At 60.8% G+C, this 22546-nt stretch overlaps 1 protein-coding gene across 1 annotated transcript in view; it reads right to left on the bottom strand.

The window, feature by feature from the left end:
* Positions 1-22546, bottom strand: part of CROCC (ciliary rootlet coiled-coil, rootletin) — a 39322-nt gene that overhangs the window by 6719 nt on the left and 10057 nt on the right. The window contains 19 exon segments of the mRNA XM_063176713.1: positions 4735-4855; positions 4935-5056; positions 6966-7284; positions 8678-8845; positions 8925-9084; positions 10151-10389; positions 11680-11811; positions 13124-13258; positions 13337-13438; positions 13988-14139; positions 15144-15271; positions 15394-15587; positions 16369-16734; positions 17263-17407; positions 18241-18402; positions 20557-20735; positions 20985-21149; positions 21598-21693; positions 21765-21861. Coding sequence (XP_063032783.1) covers positions 4735-4855; positions 4935-5056; positions 6966-7284; positions 8678-8845; positions 8925-9084; positions 10151-10389; positions 11680-11811; positions 13124-13258; positions 13337-13438; positions 13988-14139; positions 15144-15271; positions 15394-15587; positions 16369-16734; positions 17263-17407; positions 18241-18402; positions 20557-20735; positions 20985-21149; positions 21598-21693; positions 21765-21861 — 3182 coding nt within the window.

Here is a 22546-nt window from a genome sequence, read left to right as displayed (position 1 = left end):
AAGGGGTTTTCATGGGTTTGTGGGGATGGAAGGGAGTTTTTTCTGGGGTTTGTGGGGGTGCAAAGGGGTGTTACTGGAGTTTGTGGGGATGGAACGGGGTTTTTCTGGGGTTTTACTGGGGTTTATAGGGATGGAAGGGGGTTTAACTGGGTTTGTGGGAGAGCAAAGGGGTTTTACTGGGATTTATGGAGATGGAAGGGGCTTTTACTGGGGTTTTACTGGGGTTTGTGAGGATGGAATGGGGATTTTAATGGGGTTTGTGGGGGTGCAAAGGGGTTTTACTGGGGTTTGTGGGGGTGCGGATTTTAATGGGGTTTGTGGGGATGGAAGGGGGTTTTTCTGGGGTTTTACTGGGATTTATGGGGATGGAAGGGAGTTTTACTGGAGTTTTACTGGGGTTTGTGGGGGTGCAGAACGGTTTTACTGGGGTTTGTGAGGATGGAATGGGGATTTTAATGGGGTTTGTGGGGGTGCAAAGGGGTTTTACTGAGGTTTGTGGGGGTGCAGACGGGCTTTGCTGGGGTTTATGAGGATGGAAGGGGGTGTTACTGGGGTTTTACTGGGGTTTGTGGGAGAGCAAAGGGGTTTTACTGGGGTTTGTGGGGATGCAGAGGGGTTTTACTGGGGTTTGTGGGGGTGCAAGGGGGTTTTCATGGGGTTTGTGGGGATGGAAGGGAGTTTTTCTGGGGTTTGTGGGGGTGCAAAGGGGTGTTACTGGAGTTTGTGGGGATGGAACGGGGTTTTTCTGGGGTTTTACTGGGGTTTATAGGGATGGAAGGGGGTTTAACTGGGGTTTGTGGGAGAGCAAAGGGGTTTTACTGGGATTTATGGAGATGGAAGGGGCTTTTACTGGGGTTTTACTGGGGTTTGTGAGGATGGAATGGGGATTTTAATGGGGTTTGTGGGGGTGCAAAGGGGTTTTACTGGGGTTTGTGGGGGTGCAAGGGGATTTTAATGGGGTTTGTGGGGATGGAAGGGGGTTTTTCTGGGGTTTTACTGGGATTTATGGGGATGGAAGGGAGTTTTACTGGAGTTTTACTGGGGTTTGTGGGGGTGCAGAACGGTTTTACTGGGGTTTGTGGGGGTGCAGAAGGGTTTTACTGGGGTTTGTGAGGACGGAATGGGGATTTTAATGGGGTTTGTGGGGGTGCAAAGGGGTTTTACTGAGGTTTGTGGGGGTGCAGAGGGGCTTTGCTGGGGTTTATGGGGATGGAAGGGGGTTTAACTGGGGTTTTACTGGGGTTTGTGGGAGAGCAAAGGGGTTTTACTGGGGTTTGTGGGGATGCAGAGGGGTTTTACTGGGGTTTGTGAGGACGGAACGGGGATTTTAATGGGGTTTGTGGGGGTGCAAAGGGGTTTTACTGAGGTTTGTGGGGGTGCAGACGGGCTTTGCTGGGGTTTATGAGGATGGAAGGGGGTGTTACTGGGGTTTTACTGGGGTTTGTGGGAGAGCAAAGGGGTTTTACTGGGGTTTGTGGGGATGCAAGGGGGTTTTCATGGGGTTTGTGGGGATGGAAGGGAGTTTTTCTGAGGTTTGTGGGGGTGCAAAGGGGTGTTACTGGGGTTTGTGGGGATGGAACGGGGTTTTTCTGGGGTTTTGCTGGGGTTTATAGGGATGGAAGGGGGATTAACTGGGGTTTGTGGGAGAGCAAAGGGGTTTTACTGGGATTTATGGAGATGGAAGGGGCTTTTACTGGGGTTTTACTGGGGTTTGTGAGGATGGAATGGGGATTTTAATGGGTTTGTGGGGGTGCAAAGGGGTTTTACTGGGGTTTGTGGGGGTGCAAGGGGATTTTAATGGGGTTTGTGGGGATGGAAGGGGGTTTTTCTGGGGTTTTACTGGGATTTATGGGGATGGAAGGGAGTTTTACTGGAGTTTTACTGGGGTTTGTGGGGGTGCAGAACGGTTTTACTGGGGTTTGTGGGGGTGCAGAAGGGTTTTACTGGGGTTTGTGAGGACGGAACGGGGATTTTAATGGGGTTTGTGGGGGTGCAAAGGGGTTTTACTGAGGTTTGTGGGGGTGCAGAGGGGCTTTGCTGGGGTTTATGGGGATGGAAGGGGGTGTTACTGGGGTTTTACTGGGGTTTGTGGGGGTACAAGGGACTTTTCATGGCGTTTATGGGGATTGAAGGAGGTGTTACTGGGGTTTGTGGGGCTGCAGAGGGATTTTATTGGGGTTTATGGGGATGGAAGGGGGTTTTCATGGGGTTTATGGAGATGGAAGGGGGTGTTACTGGGGTTTGTGGGGTGTTACTGGGGTTTGTGGGGTGCAGCGTGGTTTTACCGGGGATTATGGTGTTGCAATGAGGTTTTACTGTGGTTTATTTGGTTTATGGGAATTGCAGAGGGGTTTATCAGAGTTTATAGGGGATGCTTGGGGTAACTGGGGCTCGTTGGGGTTTATGGGGGATGCAGGAGGGTTTTATTGGGATTTATGGGAATTGCAGAGGGATTTTTGGGGTATGCTGGGGGTTACTGGGATCTGTGGGGGTTTACTGGGGGTTTTGGGGGTGCAGAGTGGTTAATTTGGATTAATGGGGGATACAGGGGGGGTTTACTGGGGTTTATGGGGTTTTACCCATTTTATTGGGATTTAAAGAGTTTTCCCAGGGGGTTCCCAGTTTACTGGGAATTACAGGGGAGGCATGGGAGGTTCCCAATTTTACTGGGGTTTCTGGGAGATTCAGGGGGGGTTTTACCCATTTATTGGGATTTATGGCATCTGCTCAGGGCATTTCCCAGTTTTCTTTGGGTGGTCATGGGATGCAGGGAGGTGTTACCAGTTTTATTGGGGCTTTATTGGGGTTTTATTGGGGTTTTATTAGGGTTTTATTGGGAGTTTATGGGGGTTTTATTGGGATTTTATTGGGGTTTTACTGGAATTTATGGGGACAAACTGGGAGGGGTTTCTGGGTTCACTGGGGTTTAAGAGGGATGCACAGGGATTTTAACCCTTTGTTGGCATTTATGGAGACTGCACAGGGAGCTCACCAGTTTTACTGCAGTTTATGGGGAATTTTTTTAATGGTTTTTTTTTTTATTGCTATTTTTTAATGTTTTGGGATCTTTAATTTAATTTTATTGGGATTTCTGCCGTTTGCACAGGGTTTTTTCAGCTGTTTCATTGGGATTTACAGGAAATAGCTGGGGGATTTACCAACTTTACTGGGATTTACCTGGGGTGCAGACAGGTTCTGCCCCACTTTACTGGGATTTATGGAGTTTGCACAGAGGGGTTTTACCAGTTTTACTGGGTTTTGCGGAGTTCACCAGTTTAACTGGTATTTACATGGGATCCATAGGGGAATTAAGCAGTTCCAGTGGGATTTATGGGCATCCATGAGGGTTTTATCAGTTTTAGGGATGTGGGGGGGGGGAATGCAGAGGGGTTTTACTAGGGTAAAGGGTTTAAAACCCTTTTTATTAGGGTTAGAAGGATATATGGAATTATTTACCACTTTGTACTGGTGTACTGGCATCCATGAGGGGTTTTACCCGTTTTATTTGGGTTAGAAGGATATATGGAATTATTTACCACTTTGTACTGGTGTACTGGCATCCATGAGGGTTTTTACCCTTTTTATTAGGGTTAGAAGGATATATGGAATTATTTACCACTTTGTACTGGTGCAGTGGCATCCGTGAGGGTTTTTACCCATTTTATTGGGGTTAGAAGGATATATAGAATTATTTACCACTTTGTACTGGTGTACTGGCATCCATGAGGGGTTTGCCAGTTTCACTGGGATGTGTGGGGGGAATGCAGAGAGGTTTTACTAGGGTAAAGGGTATAAAACCCTTTTTATTAGGGTTAGAAGGATATATGGAAATTTTTACCACTTTGTACTGGTGTTTAAAGGAGGCACAGAAGGGTTTTACTGGGGTTCACTGGGATTTCTGAGCTTTCCCACCAGGATTTTGGAGGAAATCCCGAGGAGCATCCTCCGCTCTGAGCACCGTCCCCCCTCTCTGTGCCTCAGTTTCCCTCAGAGCTCCCACTGGCTGTGGTGGCTCCAGCAGCCACCAGACCACCCCGAATCCCAAAATTCCCAGTTTTACTGGGATTTCTGAGCCTTCCCACCAGGATTTTGAAGGAAATCCCGAGGAGCATCCTCCACCCTGGGCAGCTTCACCCCCCTCCCCGTGCCTCAGTTTCCCTCCGAGCTCCCACTGGCTGTGGCGGCTCCAGCAGCCACCAGACCACCCTGAATCCCAAAATTCCCAATTTTACTGGGATTTATGAGGTTTCCCACCAGGATTTTGGAGGAAATCCCAAGGAGCACCCTCCGCTCTGAGCACCATCCCCCTCCCTGCGCCTCAGTTTCCCTCCGAGCTCCCACTGGCTGTGGTGGCACCAGACCACCCCGAATCCCTCAGTTCCCAGTTTTACCGGGAATTCTGAGCTTTCCCACCAGGATTTTGAAGGAAATCCCAAGGAGCACCCTCCGCTCTGAGCACCGTCCCCCTCCCTGTGCCTCAGTTTCCCTCCGAGCTCCCACTGGCTGTGGTGGCTCCAGCAGCCACCAGACCACCCTGAATCCCTCAATTTCCAGTTTTACTGGGATTTATGAGGTTTCCCACCAGGATTTTGGAGGAAATCCCGAGGAGCATCCTCCACCCTGGGCATCTTCACCTCCCTCCCCGTGCCTCAATTTCCCTCCGAGCTCCCGCTGGCTGTGGTGGCTCCAGCAGCCACCAGACCACCCCGAATCCCAAAATTGCCCACCACCCACCTTGCTCGCTCTCGTCCAGCAGTTTCTGCAGCCGCTGTGCCCGGGCCCCGGCGCTGTCCCGCTCCGCCTCCGCCTCCGCCAGGCGCCGTCCGAGGCTGCTCACCTGGCCCCGGAGCTCCTCCTGCCGGGAACGGGGGCTGGGATCGGGCCGGGAGGGGCCCTCTGGGGACGATGGGGACAGCAGGGACAGGGACACGCACCCGCTCGCGCTGCGCGTCCTGCAGCTCCCGCAGGAATTCCCGCAGCGCCGCCCGCAGCGCATCGGGATCGGCATCGGGATCCGCGACGGAGCCGGGGCTGCCCGGACCCTCCGGGACCCCGCCTGGGGGACAACAGGGGTGGCAGGGGGACAACAGGGGTCACAGGGGGACACCAGCCTGGGGAGGAGGGGAAGGAGCAGCAGGGGACACCAGGGAGGCCGGGGATGGAAAAATGTGGGGATGCAGGGGATGGAGTGAAGGGGAACCCGGGGTGCAGGGGGTGGAATAACGGGGTTTGGGGGGATCCAGGGATGCAGGGATGGAATAATGGGGTTTGGGAGACCACCAGGATGCGGGGGATGGAGCAATGGGAGACCCCTGGGATGCAGAGATGGAATAATGGGGGTTGGGAGACCCCCAGGAAGCTGGGGGTGGAATAACAGGGTTTGGGAGGATCCAGGGGTGTAGGAGATGGAATAATGGGGTTTGGGAGGATCCAGGGGTGCAGGGGATGGAATAACAGGATTTGGAAGGATGCAGGGATGGAATGATGGGTTTTGGGAGACCCCTGTGATGCAGGGGATGGAGTGAAGGGGACCCTGGGATGCAGGGATGAAATAATGGGGTTTGGGAGAATCCAAGAATGCAGGAGATGGAATAATGGGGGTTGGGAGGATCCAGGGGTGATGGGGATGGAGTGAAGGGGACCCCGGGGTGCAGGGGGTGGAATAACAGGGTTTGGGAGATGCCCAGGATGCAGGGATGGAATAATGGGGTTTAGTAGACCTCCAAGATGCAGGGGATGGAGTAATGGGAGACACCCAGGAAGCTGGGGGTGAAATAACAGGGTTTGGGAAGATCCAGGGGTGTAGGAGATGGAATAATGGGGTTTGGGAGGATCCAGGGGTGCAGGGGATGGAATAACAGTGTTTGGGAGAATCCAAGGATGAAGGGATGGAATAACGGGGTTTTGGAGGATCCAGGGATGCAGGGATAGAATAACAGGGCTTGGGAGATCCCTGGGATGCAGGGATGGAATTAGGAGGCTTGGAAGATCCCCAGGATGCAGGGATGGAATAATGGGGTTTGGGAAGATCCAGGGGTGCAGGGATGGAATAATGGGGTTTGGGAAGATCCAGGGGTGCAGGAGATGGAATAATGGGGTTTGGGAGACCCTTAGAAGGCAGGGGATGGAGTCAAGGGGACCCTGGGGTGGTGAGGGGTGGAATAATGGGGTTTGGGAAGATCCAGGGGTGCAGGGGGTGGAATAATGGGGTTTGGGGGATCCCCAGGATGCAGAAGATGGAATAACGGGATTTGGGAGAATCCAGGGATGCAGGGATAGAATAATGGGGTTTGGGAGACCCCCAAGATGAAAGGGATCAAGCAATGGGAGAGCCCCGGGATGCAGGAATGGAATAATGGGGTCTGGGAGATCCACAGGATGCAGGAATGGAATAATGGGGTTTGGGGGGATGCAGGGATGGAATAATGGGGTCTGGGAGAATCCAGGGATGCAGAGGGTGGAATAACGGGGTTTGAGGGGATCCAGAGGTGAAGGGGATGGAATAACGGGGTTTGGGAGATCCCTGGGCTGCAGGGATGGAATAACGGGGTTTGGGAGATCCCTAGGATGCAGGGATGGAACAACAGGGTTTGGGAGAGCTCTGGGATGCAGGGATGGAATAACGGGGTTTGGGAGATCCTGGGATGCAGGGATGGAATAACGGGCTTTGGGAGATCCTGGGATGCAGGGATGGAATAACGGGGTTTGGGAGATCCTGGGATGCAGGGATGGAATAACGGGGTTTGGGAGATCCTGGGATGCAGGGATGGAATAACGGGGTTTGGCAGAGTCCCGGGATGCGGGGATGGAATAACGGGGTTTGGGAGATCCTGGGATGCAGGGATGGAATAACGGGGTTTGGCAGAGCCCCGGGGTGCAGGGGCCGGAGCACCGCTGTGTCGAAGACCCCCAGGGCTGGATCAAGGGGTGCCACCTCCCTTCCCCTCGGCCCCCGGCCCGCTCACCCTTGGCCCTGGCCGCGGCCACGGTGCGGCGCAGGGTGGCCTGGAGCCCTCCCAGGCGGGACTCGGCGTTCCTGCGCTGCTCCTCGCCGCGGGCCAGCTCCGCCTCCAGCCCCTGCGCCCGGCCCTGCGCCGCGCTCAGCCGCAGCCCCAGCTCCGCCACCTCGGCCCGCGCCGCCTCCACCTTGAGCTGCAGGTTCCGAGCGTCCGCCAGCAGCTTCTTCTCATTGCCCCGCGCCTCCTCCAGGCTGCGCGACAGCTCCTGCTCCCGCCGCCGGAACTCCTGCTCCGCCGCCGCCAGGCGCTGCTGCAGCTGCTGCAGCTGAGGGGGGACGGCGGACAGGGGAACGGTGGGAATGGGGGATGGAGCAGTGGGGGACCCCAGAGAGACGAGGGATGGAGCAATGGGAACTCCAAGAATGCAGGGGATGGAGCTGAGGGTGATGGGGAATCCCAGGGATGCAGGGGATGGAGCAATGGGAACTCCAGGGATGCAGGGCATGGAGCAATGGGGCAACGGCAACATCCAGGGATGCAGGGGATGGAGCAGTGGGGCAATGGGAACATCCAGGGATGCAGGGGATGGAGCAGTGGGGCAATGGAAACATCCAGGGATGCAGGGGATGGAGCAGTGGGGCAATGGGAACTCCAAGAATGCAGGGGATGGAGCAGTGGGGTGATGAGGAACCCCAGAGATGCAGGGGGATTGAGCAATAGGGCAATGAGAATCCCAGGGATGCAGGGGATGGAGCAGTGGGGCAATGGGAACTCCAAGGAAGCAAGGCATGGAGCAGTGGGGTGATGGGGACACCCAGGGATGCAGGGAATGGAGCAATGGGGTCACAGGGAACCCCAGGGATGCAGGGGATGGAGCAGCGGGGCAATGGGAACATCCAGGGATGCAGGGGATGGAGCAGTGGGGCAATGGGAACTCCAAGAATGCAGGGGATGGAGCAGTGGGGTGATGAGGAACCCCAGAGATGCAGGGGGATAGAGCAATAGGGCAATGAGAATCCCAGGGATGCAGGGGATGGAGCAGTGGGGCAATGGGAACTCCAAGGAAGCAGGGCATGGAGCAGTGGGGTGATGGGGACACCCAGGGATGCAGGGAATGGAGCAATGGGGTCACAGGGAACCCCAGGGATGCAGGGGATGGAGCAGTGGGGCAATGGGAACTCCAAGGAAGCAGGGCATGGAGCAGTGGGGTGATGGGGACACCCAGGGATGCAGGGGATGGAGCAATGGGGCAATGGGAACACCCAGGGTTGAAGGGAACGGAGCAATGGGAACACCAGGGATGCAGGGGATGGAGCAATGGGGCAATGGGGACCCCAGGGATGCAGGGGGATAGAGCAATAGGGCAATGGGAACCCCAGGGATGCAGGGGGATAGAGCAATGGGGCAATGGGAACTCCAGGGATGCAGGGCATGGAGCAGTGGGGTGATGGGGACACCCAGGGATGCAGGGGATGGAGCAATGGGGTCACAGGGAACCCCAGGGATGCAGGGGATGGAGCAGTGGGGCACTGGGAACCCCAGGGACACAGGATACCTCAGTGATGGCAATGACTGGGGACAAAAGGCACCCAGCTATGGCCTGAGGTGACAGGGACACCTCCAGACCCACAGGACAGCCAGCTATGGGGGCACAGGCACACTCAGGGATGTGGGGCACCCACAGCGGGTTCTTGGGGACCTTTTGGGGACGGTCTCACCTCCTTCCTGGCAGCCTCGGTGCCGGCCTCGCTCTCGGCCACCTTCTGCCGGAGCCCCGAGGCCTCGCGGCGGCTGCGCTGCTCCCGCTGCTCCTCCAGCGCCACCCGCGCCTGCAGCTCCCCCAGCTCCCGGCCCCGCCGGCTGTTCTCGCTGTCCAGCTCCTTCACCTGCCCGCGAGGCCACCGGCGGTTCGGGGACACCCCGGGGCTCAGCGCCACCCCCCGTGCCCGTGTCGCCGTCCCCGACCTGGCGGCGCAGCTCCTGCAGCTCCCGGCGGCTCTCCAGGCGGGCGCGCTCCAGCCCCCGCAGCGCCGCCCGCAGCTCCGACACCTCCCGCTCGGCCGCCGCCCGCGCCGCCTCCAGCAGCGCCGCACGCTGCTCCTTGTCCTCCCCGGAGCGCTTCAGGCTGCGGGCAGCGGGGGCTGGCAGTGCCCGGCGGGGCAGCACGGCCCCAGCGCCAGCTGTGCCCCAGCTGTGCCCATCCCGGGTGTCCCCCGGCCCCAAATTGCCATCATCTTGTCCTGAGCGTCCTCCTGAGCTGGAGCACCACCCCATCCCAACCTGAGCGTCCCAACACCGCCCCTACCCCAGGCATCGCCCTCCACGGTGGGGATCAGCCCTGTAACTTCCAATTCCTGCTTTTCCTCACCCCCAGCATGTCCCAACTCCTGCATCACCCAACTCCTGCATCCCACATCTCCCAATCTGTGCTCATCCTGAGCATCACCCAACTCCTGCATCTCCCAACTCCTGCATCTCCAATCTGTGCTTCCCCTCATCCCAAGCATCTCCCAACTCCTGTTTTCCCTCATCCCAAGCATCTCCCAACTCCTGCACGTCTCAACTCCTGCATCTCCCAATCTGTGCTTCCCCTCATCCTGAGCATCACTCAACTCCTGTTTTCCTTCATGCCAATCATCTCCCAACTCCTGCATCTCCCAACTCCTGCTTTCCCTCATCCTGAGCATCTTCCAACTCCTGCATCTCTCCATCTGTGCTTCCCTCATCCCAAGCATCACCCAACTTGTGCTTCCCTCATCCCAATCATCTCACGACTCCTGCATCTCCCAACTCCTGCTTTCCCTCATCCCAAGCATCTCCCAACTCCTGCTTTCCCTCATCATGAGCATCCACCAACTCCTGCATCTCCCAATCTGTGCTTCCCTCATCCCAAGCATCTCCCAACTCCTGCATCTCCCAATTTGCGCAGCCCCTTGTCCCACCCATCATTCCGATTCCTGCATCTTCCAATCTGTGCTTCCCCTCAACCTGAGCATCACCCAACTTGTGCTTCCCTAATCCCAAGCATCTCCCCACTCCCGCATCTCCCAATTCGAGCAGCCCCTTCTCCCACCCATCGCTCCAACCCCTGCATCTCCCAGCTTGGACATTCCCTTACCCCGAGCATCCCCCAGCCCCAATCAGCCCCTCCAACGCCCTGCTCCCCCAGCGAGGCCACCCCGGTTGCCCACCTGATGCGCTCTCCCTCGGCGCGCCGCAGGGCCGCCCGCAGCTCCTCGTTGGAGCGCTGCAGCGCCTCCTTCTCCCGGGCGGCATCGCCCAGCGCCCGCCGCGCCTCCTGCGCCCGCCGCCGCTCGGCGTCGCGGCCCTCGCGGCTGTCCCGGGCCTCTCGCTGCGCCTCCAGCAGCTCCCGCCGCGCCGCCGCCCGCGCCTCGGCCCCGGCCCGCAGCTGCGCCCGCGCCTCCTCCGCCTGCCCCGAGCGGGAATCCAGGATTTGGGGGTTCAGGGGGGCAGGAAGGGGTTCCAGGGTGGTGGGAAGGGGTTTTTGGGGGGCGGGGGAATTGAGGGATTTGGGGGTTCAGGGGGGCGGGAAGGGGTTCCAGGGTGGTGGGAAGGGGTTTTTGGGGAGCGGGGGAATCGAGGGATTTGGGGGTTCCAGGAGTGCAGGAGGGGGTTTTGGGGGGTTGGGGAACTCCAGGATTTGGGGGTTTCAGAGGGTGGGAAGGGGTTTTTGGGGGTTGGGGAACTCCAGGATTTGGGGGTTTCAGGAGGGTGGGAAGGGGTTTTTGGGGGTTGGGGAACTCCAGGATTTGGGGGTTTCAGAGGGTGGGAAGGGGTTTTTGAGGGGCAGGGAACTCGAGGGATTTGGGGGTTCCAGGGGGGCGGGAAGGGGTTCTTGGGATCGGGGAACTCCAGGGATTTGGGGGTTTCAGGGGGTGGGAAGGGGTTTTTGGGGGTTGGGGAACTCCAGGGATTTGGGGGTTTCAGGGGGTGGGAAGGGGTTTTTGGGGGGCGGGGAACTACAGGGATTTGGTGGTTTCAGGAGGGTGGGAAGGGGTTTTTGGGGGGCGGGGGAATCTAGGGATTTGGGGTTTTCAGGGGGGCGGGAAGGGGTTTTGGGGGTTGGGGAACTCCAGGATTTGGGGGTTTCAGAGGGTGGGAAGGGGTTTTTGGGGGGAGGGGAACTCCAGCGATTTGGGGGTTTCAGGGGGGTGGGGAACTCCAGGGATTTGGGGGGTTCAGGAGTGCAGGAAGGGTTTTTGGGGGGCTGGGAACTCCAGGATTTGGGGGTTTCAGGGGGGCAGGAAGGGTTTTTGGGGGGCAGGGAACTCCTGGATTTGGGGGTTCCAGGGGAGCAGGAAGGGTTTTTGGGGGGCAGGGAACTCGAGGGATTTGGGGGTTCCAGGGGGGCAGGAAGGGGTTTTTGGGGGGCGGGGAACTGCAGGGATTTGGGGGTTTCAGGGGGGCAGGAAGGGGTTTTTGGGATCGGGGAACTCCAGGGATTTGGGGGTTTCAGGGGGGTGGGAAGGGGTTTTGGGGGTTGGGGAACTCCAGGGATTTGGGGGTTTCAGGGAGTGGGAAGGGTTTTTGGGGGGCGGGGAACTCCAGGAATTTGGGGGGTTCAGGAGTGCAGGAAGGGTTTTTGGGGGCAGGGAACTCCAGGATTTGGGGGTTCCAGGGGGGCAGGAAGGGTTTTTGGGGGCCAGGGAACTCCAGGGAGATTTCAGGGAGCAGGAAGGGGTTTTGGGGTGCGGCTCACCTCCCGCAGGGCGCTGTCCCGCTGCTTGGCCGCCGCTGCCGCCTGCTCCCGGAGCGCCCTCGCCTCCCGCTCGTGGCTCAGCGCCGCCTCCTCCGCCCGCAACCGCAGCGAGCGCAGCTCCGCCGCCAAGGCCTGGGGGGAACGGGGGCATCCTGATACCCCCCTCCCTCCTTTCAGGGGTCCCGGAGAGAGGGGACAATGGGGATGGGGTCCCGGACAGGGAGGGGGGAATGGGGATGGGGCGCAGAGAGAGGAGGGACAGTGGGGATGGGGTCGCAGAAAGAGGGAGGGACAATGAGGATGGGGTCCCAGGGAGGGGGGAGGACAATGGAATGGGTTCTGGAAAGGGGGGGACAGTGGGGATGGGGTCCCAGAGAGAAGGGGTGCAATGGGGATGGGCCCCAGAAAGAGGGAGGGCAATGAAATAGGTGCTGGAAAAGGGGGGACAGTGGGGATGGGGTCCCAGAGATGGGGGGCAATGGGGATGGGGTCCTGGACACGGGGGGGGTAATGGGGATGGGCTGCAGAAAGAGAAGGAACAGTGGGGTTGGGGTCCTGGAGACAGGGGGACAGTTGGGATGGGGTCATGGAGAGAGTGGGGCAGTGGGGATGGGGTCCCAGAGAGGGGGGGACAATGGGGATGGGGTCCCGGACACAGAGGGGTAATGGGGATGGGCGCAGAGAGAGGAGGAACAGTGGGGTTGGAGTCCCGGAGAGAGGTGAGGTAATGGGGATGGGGCCCAGAAAGAGAGGGAAACAATGAGGATGGGGTCCCAGGGAGGGGGGAAGACAATGGAATGGGTTCTGGAAAGGGGGGGACAGTGGGGATGGGGTCCCAGAGAGAAGGGGTGCAATGGGGATGGGCCCCAGAAAGAGGGAGGGCAATGGAATAGGTGCTGGAAAAGGGGGGACAGTGGGGATGGGGTCTCAGAGACAGGGGGACAGTGGGGATGGGGTCCCAGAGAGAGGGGGACAGTGGGGATGGGGTCCCAGAGAGAGGGGGACAGTGGGGATGGGGTCTCAGAGAGAGGGGACAGCAGGGGTGGTGCAGGGATGGGGTGAGGGGGCTCAGGTACCCACAGCTGACCCCGTTCCTGCAGGAGATGGAGGGGTGAAGTTGGGGGCTGCAAGGAAAGGGGACACTGGGGGGTCTTGCAATGGTAGGGGTGAGGCTCAAGCTGGGGGGTGCAGTGGTGGGGGGGGGGTACCCAGGAATGGGGGGATGCAATGGGGAGGCCACAGGGGATATTCAGACAGGAGGGGCTGCAGTGGGGGATGCCCAGGAATTGGGGGGTGACAAGGGGACACCCAGGCACGGATGGCTGCAAGAGCAGGGGACACTTTGGGCAATGGGGGTCACAAAGAGGGGAGACACCTGGGCATGGGGGTGGAAGTGAGGGCTCTGTGCCACCCTGGGGGCGTTCTGGGAGCCCCCCAAACCCACCTGCTCCTTCTCCTGGCGGCCTGTGGCCTCTCGCCGCCGCTGCTCCAGCTCGGCCGTGGCCTCATCCAGGCTCTGCTGGAGCCCTGCCAACGTCCCTGCCAGGGCCACCCGCTCCTCCTCCTGCAGCGCCAGAGCCTGGGGACATCAGGGAAGTGACACAGGGCTGGGGGACATCGGGGTGGCACAGGGACAGGGGGACATCCGGGCCACCACCTGCTGCTTCTCGCTCTGGCGCTGCTGCCGCGCCGCCGCCAGATCGGCCACCAGCTCCTCGTGCTCCTGCACCAGCCGGCCCCGCTCGGCCTCCAGCTCCTCCTGCCGGCCCCAAAATCATCAGTGAGCCCCAAAAATCACCAGTGAGCCCCAACAATCACCAGCGGACCCCAAAAATCACCAGCAAACCCAAACAATCCTGCACCCCGAGCATCATGCCCCAACAATCAGTGGGAATGTCAGAAATCAAGGTTGTCCTCCAAAAATCACCATTGTGCCCTCAACAGTCAGCACATGCATCAAAAATCAGCTCAGCCCCCCAAAAATCTATATTTCACCCCATAATCACCATTGAGCCCCAAAACACAACATTTCACCCTAAAAATAACTACTGGGCCCTCGACAGTCAGCACGTGCATCAAAAATCAGCTCTGCACCCCAAAACACATTTTATCCCAAAACCCAACATTTCACCCCAATGACCAACATCGTTGCCCAACAATCACCCTTACAACCCCCAAAATCACCATCACACCCAAAAAAACTCCATCACACCCTAAAACTGTCCACCACAACACCCCAAAATCCCAGCGCCGTGCCCCCAATCCCTCCCGCAGCCCAAACCCTCGTGTCCCCCCGCCCCGCGCGCACCTTCTCCCGCTGGAGCTGCTCCAGCTGCTCCCGGTGGGCATCGCGGGCACTCTGCAGCGCCGCCGCCACCGCGGCCGCCTCGGCCACCGCCACCGCCTGGCGCCGCTCCCGCAGCTCCTGCGCCCGCTCCCGCCGCGCCACGGCCAGCTCCGCTGGGGGACACGGGGACAGCGCGGTCATGGGGACACCCCTCAGTGATGGGGACAGCGGAGTCATGGGGACAGCCCTCAGTGATGGGGACAGCGCAGTCATGGGGACAGCAGAGTCAAGGGGACAGCCCAGTCATGGGGACACCACTCAGTGATGGGGACACCCCTCAGTGATGGGGACAGCCTCAGTGATGGGGACACCCCTCAGTGATGGGGACAGCGCAGTCATGGGGACAGCGCAGTCATGGGGACACCCTCAGTCATGGGGACACCACTCGGTGATGGGGACAGCGCAGTCATGGGGACAGCGGAGTCAAGGGGACAGCCCTCAGTGATGGGGACAGTGCAGTCATGGGGACAGCCTTGGTCACAGGGACACCCTTTAGTGATGGGGACAGTCTCAGTCATGGGGACAGCCCTCAGTGACGGGGACAGTGGAGTCATGGGGACAGTGCAGCCATGGGGACAGCCTCGGTCACAGGGACAGCCCTCAGCGATGGGGACACCCCCAGTCATGGGCATATCCCAGTCATGGGGACACCGTACCATGGGACACCCCAAGTTATGGGGACACCCCCAGTCATGGGACACCCCAGAGCTAATGGGGACCCACCAGTCCCTGGGAACAACCCCAGTCAGTGAGGACACCCTGTCATGAGGATACCCTATCATGAGGACATCCCCCCATCAGTGGGGACACCCCCAAGTGATGGAGACACCCCCTGTCAATGGGGAAAAGGGGATGGAGCTGAGGATGAGGATGGGGATGGGCAGGGATGAGGATGGGGATGATGGATGGAGATGGACGGTGAAGATGGAGATGGACAAGGATGAAGATGTGTATAACAGATACTATGGATGGGTATGGATGGTGAAGATGGGGATGGATGGGTTGAAGATGAAGATGAAGATGGGGATGGATGGCATGAGGATGAAGACGGGGATGGATGGGTGGGAGCTGGCCATGGCCAGGCCGATGGGACACACGGGTGGCCAGGACCCCTCACCCTCCAGCGCCTCCTTGGCCTGGGCCAGTGTCCGGCCCTGGGCCTCCAGCTGCTGATTGCGGGCCTGGAGCTGGGCCAGCTCCTGCTGCAGCTGGAACACGGCGTTCTCCAGCCCCTCCTTCTCTGACCTGCGGGACACCGGGCACGGGGCTGGGCACGGGGCTGGGCATGGGGCTGGGCACGGGGCTGGGCACGGGGCTGGACCCGCCCCAGCACCCCCTGAGCCCGGCACCCTCCGAGCCAGCCCCACCTGAGCCCGGCGGCCTCGCGGTGGCGGTGCCGCTCCTGGCGCTGGGCAGCCGCGATCTGCACGGCCAGCCCGGCCCCGTCCTGGGCCAGCGCCGCCTGCGTCCGGCCCAGCCGCTCCTGCTCCGCCCGGAGCCGCTCCTGCTCCGCCCGCGCCCGCGCCAGCGCCTCGCCCGCCGCGCTCTGCTCCTGCACCGCCTGCGGCACACCGGGGACACCGGGGACACCTCAGGGACACCAGTCATCGCATCCCCCTCCCAGTTACCCTTGGCACCCTCCCCACTGCTTCCAGTTGCTCCAGCACCCATCCTTGGCACCTCCCCACCCCTCCCAGTTGTCCCTGGCACTTTCCTATTTACCCCTGACACCCTCCCAGTGGCCCCAATGCCCCCTTCCCACCCCTCCCAGTTACCCTTGGCACCCTCCCTACGTCTCCCAGTTACCCCAGACACTCTTCCCCACCTGTCCCAGTTGTCTGTGGCACTCTCCCATTTACCCCTGACACCCTCCCAGTTGCCCCATACCCCTTTCCCATCCCTCCCAGTTACCCTTGGCACCCTCCCCACGCCTCCCAGTCATCTCAGACACTCTCCCCACCTGTCCCAGTTGTCCCTGGCACTCTCCCATTTACCCCTGACACCCTCCCAGTGGCCCAGTGCCCCCTTCCCTTCCCTCCCAGTTACCTTTGGCACCCTCCCCATCCCTCCCAGTTACCCCAGACACTCTCCCCACCTGTCCCAGTTGTCCCTGGCACTTTCCTATTTACCCCTGACACCCTCTCAGTGCGCCCATGCCGCCTTCCCACCCCTCCCAGTTACCCTTGGCACCTCCCCACCTCACCCAGTTACTCCAGACACTCTCCCAGTTGTCCCTGGCACTCTCCCGTTTACCCCTGACACCCTCCCAGTGGTCCCATGTCCCCTCCCCACTGCTCCCAGTTGCCCCAGACACTCTCCCCAGTTGCCCCCGCGGTGCCCACCTGGCCCAGGCTGTGGCGCAGCCGCTCGTGGAGCCCGCGCAGCTCCCGCAGCTCCTCCCGCAGCCCCCGCCCGTCGTCCCGGGGGTCCCGCAGTGGCCGCTCCAGGTCGCGCCGCTCGCTGCCGGGCCGGGGGCCGCTCTCCAGCCGCGCCCGCAGCAGCGCCAGCTCCCGGCACAGCTCCCGGCTGCGCAGCCGGCCCCGCTCCCGCTCCTGCTCCAGCCGCTCCAGCCGCCGGCCCAGCTCCGCCTTGTCCCGGGCCAGCCCGGCCGCCAGCTCGCTGGTCTTGGCCAGCGCGTCCCGCAGCCGCGACTCCTCGGCCTCCGCCGCCCGCCGGGCCTCCGCCAGCTCCCCGCAGCTGCCCTGAGCCTGCGAGCGGGCACCGGCTGGCACCGGGGGCACGGCGGGACGGGGACAGGGGGAGTACTGGGGGGAGGGGGAGCACCTGGGGCTTGGGGAGCACCTGGGGCATGGGGGTCACAGGGAGCACCTGGGGCATGGGGGGCACAGGGGGCATCTGGGGCTTGGGGAGCACCTGGGGCAGGGGGGGCATGGGGGACACCTGGGGCTTGGGGAGTACCTGGGAGCACGGGGGGCACCTGGGGCTTCGGAGTACCTGGGGCATGGGGGCACATCTAGGGCTCATCTAGCTTGGGGAGCACCTGGGGCATGGGGAACATGGAGGGCACCCGGGGCTTGGGGAGCACCTGGGGCATAGGGGGCACTTGGGGACACCTGGGGTATGTGGGGACACCTGTGGAACCAGGCCATGGGGGCAGCTGGGGCACGGGGCTGCACCCAGGGCAGGCCTGGCACTCTTGGGGGAGTGCACCTGTACCCATGGGATGCACCTGTACCCGTGCCCGGCCCCGCTGTGGGGCGGGTCCCGATGCCCACCTTGCCCAGGGCCTCCTCCAGCGCCTCCTGCTCGCCGCGGGCCAGCTCCGCCTCCAGCAGTGCCCGGCTCAGCTCCTCCCGCGCCTCCAGCAGCTCCCGCTGCGCCCGCGCCCGCTGCGCCTCCAGCTCCTGCACCTGCTGCTGGCTGTGCGGGGACAGCACACACTGCCTGTGCCCACCTGTGCCCGCCTGTGCACCCACCTCTGCCCACCTGTGTCCCCTGTGCGCCAACTGTGCCCACCTGTGTCCCCTGTGCACCCACCTGTGCTCCCCTGAACCCTCCTGTACCCCCCTGCACACCCACCCGTGTCCCCTGTACGCCTACCTGTGCCCACCTGTGCCCACCTGTGCCTGCCAGTGTCCTGTGTGCACCCACCTGTGATCCCTGTACACTCATCTGTGCCCACCTGTGCCCACCTGCATTCACCATAGGTAGGTCTTGAGGGTGCTGTACCCCCCAACACCTGCCTATGTGCACCTGTATGCACCTGAGCCCACATGCGCCCACCTACACCCACCTGTGCCCACCTACACCCACCTGTGCCCACCTACAACCAACTGTGCTCATCTGAACCCCCCATATACCCTCTACCCACCCAGACCCCACACCCACCTGGGTCACCACTGCACCTGCTAGAGCCCACCTGTGCCCACCTACGCCCCCAGAGCCACCTGTGCTCATCTGAACCCTCTTGTACCCCCCCGTATACCCTCTACCTACCCAGACCCCACACCCACCTGGGCCCCCACCTGCACCTGCACCTGCCCATGCCCACCTGTGCCATCCTGTGCCCCATGCCCACCTGTGCCCCCTGTGCCCACCTGTGCCCCCAGAGCCACCTGTGCTCATCTGAACCCTCTTGTAGCCCCCGCAAATCCCGTACCCACCCTGGCCCCGCACACACTTCAGTCCGCACCTGATCCCTCCTGTGCCCACCTGCACCCACCCGTGCCCCGTGCCCACCCACCCGTGCCCACCTGTGCTGCAGCTGCTCGTGGGCAGCCTGGGCGTCGCGGGCAGCCTGGTCCCGGCCGTCCTGCAGGCTCTCGCTGCGGCGCCGCAGCTGCTCCCGCTCCTGCTGCAGGGCCCCCGCACGCTGCTGCTCCTCCGCCAGCGCCGCCTCCGCGCGGCACAGCTCCCTGCGGACACACGGACACGGACACACGGACACATGGGCACAGCTCCCTGCGGACACACGGACACGGACACACGGACATGGACACACGGGCACAGCTCCCTGCGGACACACGGACACGGACACACGGACACATGGGCACAGCTCCCTGCGGACACACGGACACGGACATGGACACATGGGCTCATGGATACATGGATACATGGACACACGGACTCATGGGCACAGCTCCCTGCGGACACACGGACACACGGACATGGACACATGGGCACAGCTCCCTGCGGACACACGGACACGGACACACGGACATGGACATACGGGCACATGGACACACGGGCACAGCTCCCTGCGGACACACGGACATGGACACATGGGCACAGCTCCCTGCGGACACACGGACACGGACACACGGACATGGACATACGGGCACATGGACACATGGGCACAGCTCCCTGCGGACACACAGACACGGACACACGGACATGGACATACGGGCACATGGACACATGGGCACAGCTCCCTGCGGACACACGGACACGGACACACGGACATGGACACATGGGCACAGCTCCCTGCGGACACACGGACACACGGACATGGACACATGGGCACAGCTCCCTGCGGACACACGGACACGGACACACGGACACATGGGCACAGCTCCCTGCGGACACACAGACACACGGACATGGACACATGGGCACAGCTCCCTGCGGACACACGGACACGGACACACGGACACATGGGCACAGCTCCCTGCGGACACACGGACACACGGACATGGACACACGGGCACAGCTCCCTGCGGACACACGGACACACGGACATGGACACATGGGCACAGCTCCCTGCGGACACACGGACACGGACACACGGACATGGACATACGGGCACATGGACACACGGGCACAGCTCCCTGCGGACACACGGACATGGACACATGGGCACAGCTCCCTGCGGACACACAGACACGGACACACGGACATGGACATACGGGCACATGGACACATGGGCACAGCTCCCTGCGGACACACAGACACGGACACACGGACATGGACATACGGGCACATGGACACATGGGCACAGCTCCCTGCGGACACACGGACACACGGACATGGACACATGGGCACAGCTCCCTGCAGACACACGGACACGGACACACGGACTCATGGGCACAGCTCCCTGCGGACACACGGACACGGACACACGGACTCATGGGCACAGCTCCCTGCGGACACACGGACACGGACACACGGACACATGGGCACAGCTCCCTGCGGACACACGGACACGGACACACGGACATGGACATACGGGCACATGGACACACGGGCACAGCTCCCTGCGGACACACGGACATGGACACATGGGCACAGCTCCCTGCGGACACACAGACATGGACACACGGACATGGACATACGGGCACATGGACACATGGGCACAGCTCCCTGCGGACACACGGACACGGACATGGACACACGGGCTCATGGATACATGGACACACGGACACATGGGCACAGCTCCCTGCAGACACATGGACATGGACACACGGACACATAGGCATGGACACATGGGCACATGGGCACAGCTCCCTGTGGACACACGGACATGGACACACGGACGCATGGACACATGGACACATGGGCACAGATCCCGGCGGACACACAGACATGGACACACAGACATGGACACACGGACACATGGACATGGACACACGGACACATGGGCACAGCTCCCTGTGGACACATGGACATGGACACTCGAACATGGACACACGGACGCATGGACATGGACACATGGACACATGGGCACAGCTCCCGGCGGACACACAGACATGGACACACAGACATGGACACACGGGCACAGCTCCCTGTGGACACACGGACACACAGACATGGGGTCATGGATACATGGACACAGGCACATAGGCACATGGACACACGGACACACAGGCACATCAACACATGGACACACGGACACATGGACACACAGACACATGGATATATGGGCACAAGGGTACATGGACGCATGGACACATGGGCACACGGACACAGGCACACAGGCACACGGACACAGGGACACATGGATGCACAGGGACAGATGGACATTCAGGGATGGACACACAGCCACACACACAGGACAGACGGAGGGGCGGTACCTGCGCAGCCCCTCGGCCTGGGCCCGCAGCTGAAGCCCCTCCCGCTGCGCCTCCTCCTGCGCCCGCCGGCAGCTCCCGGCCTCGGCTCCCAGCTGCTCCAGCCGCTGCTCCAGCACCCCCAGCTCCCGCCGCAGGCTCCCGGCCGCCTCCCGGCCCGCCTCCGCCTGGCTCCGGGCCTCCTGGGGGCCAGCCTTGATCACATCCCATCCTTGTCCCCGTCCTTCCCATCCCCATTCCCATTTCCATCCCCATCCCATCCCATCCCATCCCATCCCATCCCATCCCATCCCATCCCATCCCATCCCATCCCATCCCATCCCATCCCCATCCCCATTTCCATCCCCATCCCATCCCATCCCATCCCATCCCATCCCATCCCATCCCATCCCATCCCATCCCATCCCATCCTCCTCCTCCTCCCAGCTCACCTGCAGCTGGAGCTGGCGCCGGCTCAGGGCCGCGTGGACGGCAGCAGCAGCAGCGCTGGCAGAGAGGCTGCGGAGAGGGGACACGGCGGGACACGGAGGGGACACAGGGGGACACGGGAGGGACACGGCGGGCACGGGGGACTCGGGGTCATCTGCCAGCACCGCCTGCTCCCGGGAAAATCCAGGGGAAAGTGAGGCAGGGAAGGGAATTAAGTCAGTGAAGGGGGAAGGGGAGATGGAGTCCAGGGAAGGAAAAACTGAGGTGAGAAATGGGAAATCAAATACGGGGGAAAGAGAAACTGAGGCAGGGAGGGGGAAACTGAATCAGGGAGAGGGGAAACTGAATAAGGAAATACAAAAATGAATCAAGGAAGGGGACACTGAGACAGAGAGGGGACACTGACACAAGGAGGGGACACTGAGGCAAGGATAGGACACTGAGACAGAGAGGGGACACTGATGCAAGGAGGGGACACGAAGGCAGGGAGGGGACACTGAGGAAGGCAGGGAGGGGACACTGAGGAAGGCAGGGAAAGGATACTGAGGAAGGCAGGGGACACTGAGGCAGGGAGAGGCCCCTCCTGGCTGCGGGTGGCCCGGGGTGTCCCAGCACCTGGGTGATCTCGTGCAGCGTCCGGCGCAGCAGCTCCAGCTCGGAGCGCAGAGCCTGCACCTGCTCCGGCGTCGGCTCCCGGGCGCGCGCGGCCTCCTGTGAGCCCCGGGGTGGGATCAGGCCGGGAATGACGGATCCGCATCCCCAAACCCCGCACCTGCACCCACCAGCTCCCGCAGCTGCAGGGTCAGCGCTTCCACTGCCCGCTCCTTCTCCTCATCCTCGCTCCGGTGCCGCTCCAGGGCCGCTGTCAGCTCCGCCAGCCTGGCCAGGACACAGCCAGCAGGCAACTTCCAGCATGCAACATGCAACATGCAACATGCAACATCCAGCATCCAACATCCAGCATCCAACATCCAGCATCCAGCATCCAACATCCAGCATCCAACATCCAGCATGCAACATCCAGCATGCAACATCCAACATCCAACATCCAGCATGCAACATCCAGCATGCAACATCCAACATCCAGCATCCAGCATTCAGCATGCAACATCCAGCATCCAACATCCAGCATCCAACATCCAACATCCAGCATTCAGCATCCAACATCCAGCATCCAACATCCAGCATCCAGCATCCAACATCCAGCATCCAACATCCAGCATCCAACATCCAGCATCCAACACCCATCATCCAGCATCCAACATCCAGCATCCAGCATCCAGCATCCAACATCCAGCATCCAACATCCACCATCCAACATCCAGCATGCAACATCCAGCATCCAGCATCCAACATCCAGCATCCAACATCCACCATCCAACATCCAGCATGCAACATCCAGCATCCAACATCCAGCATCCAGCATCCAACATCCAACATCCAACATCCAGCATCCAGCATCCAACATCCAGCATCCAACATCCACCATCCAACATCCAGCATGCAACATCCAGCATCCAACATCCAGCATCCAGCATCCAACATCCAACATCCAACATCCAGC

This window comes from Melospiza melodia, chromosome 26 (genome assembly GCF_035770615.1).
Source record: "Melospiza melodia melodia isolate bMelMel2 chromosome 26, bMelMel2.pri, whole genome shotgun sequence".
NCBI lineage: Eukaryota > Metazoa > Chordata > Aves > Passeriformes > Passerellidae > Melospiza > Melospiza melodia.
This window is presented reverse-complemented; position numbering and strand designations above follow the sequence as displayed.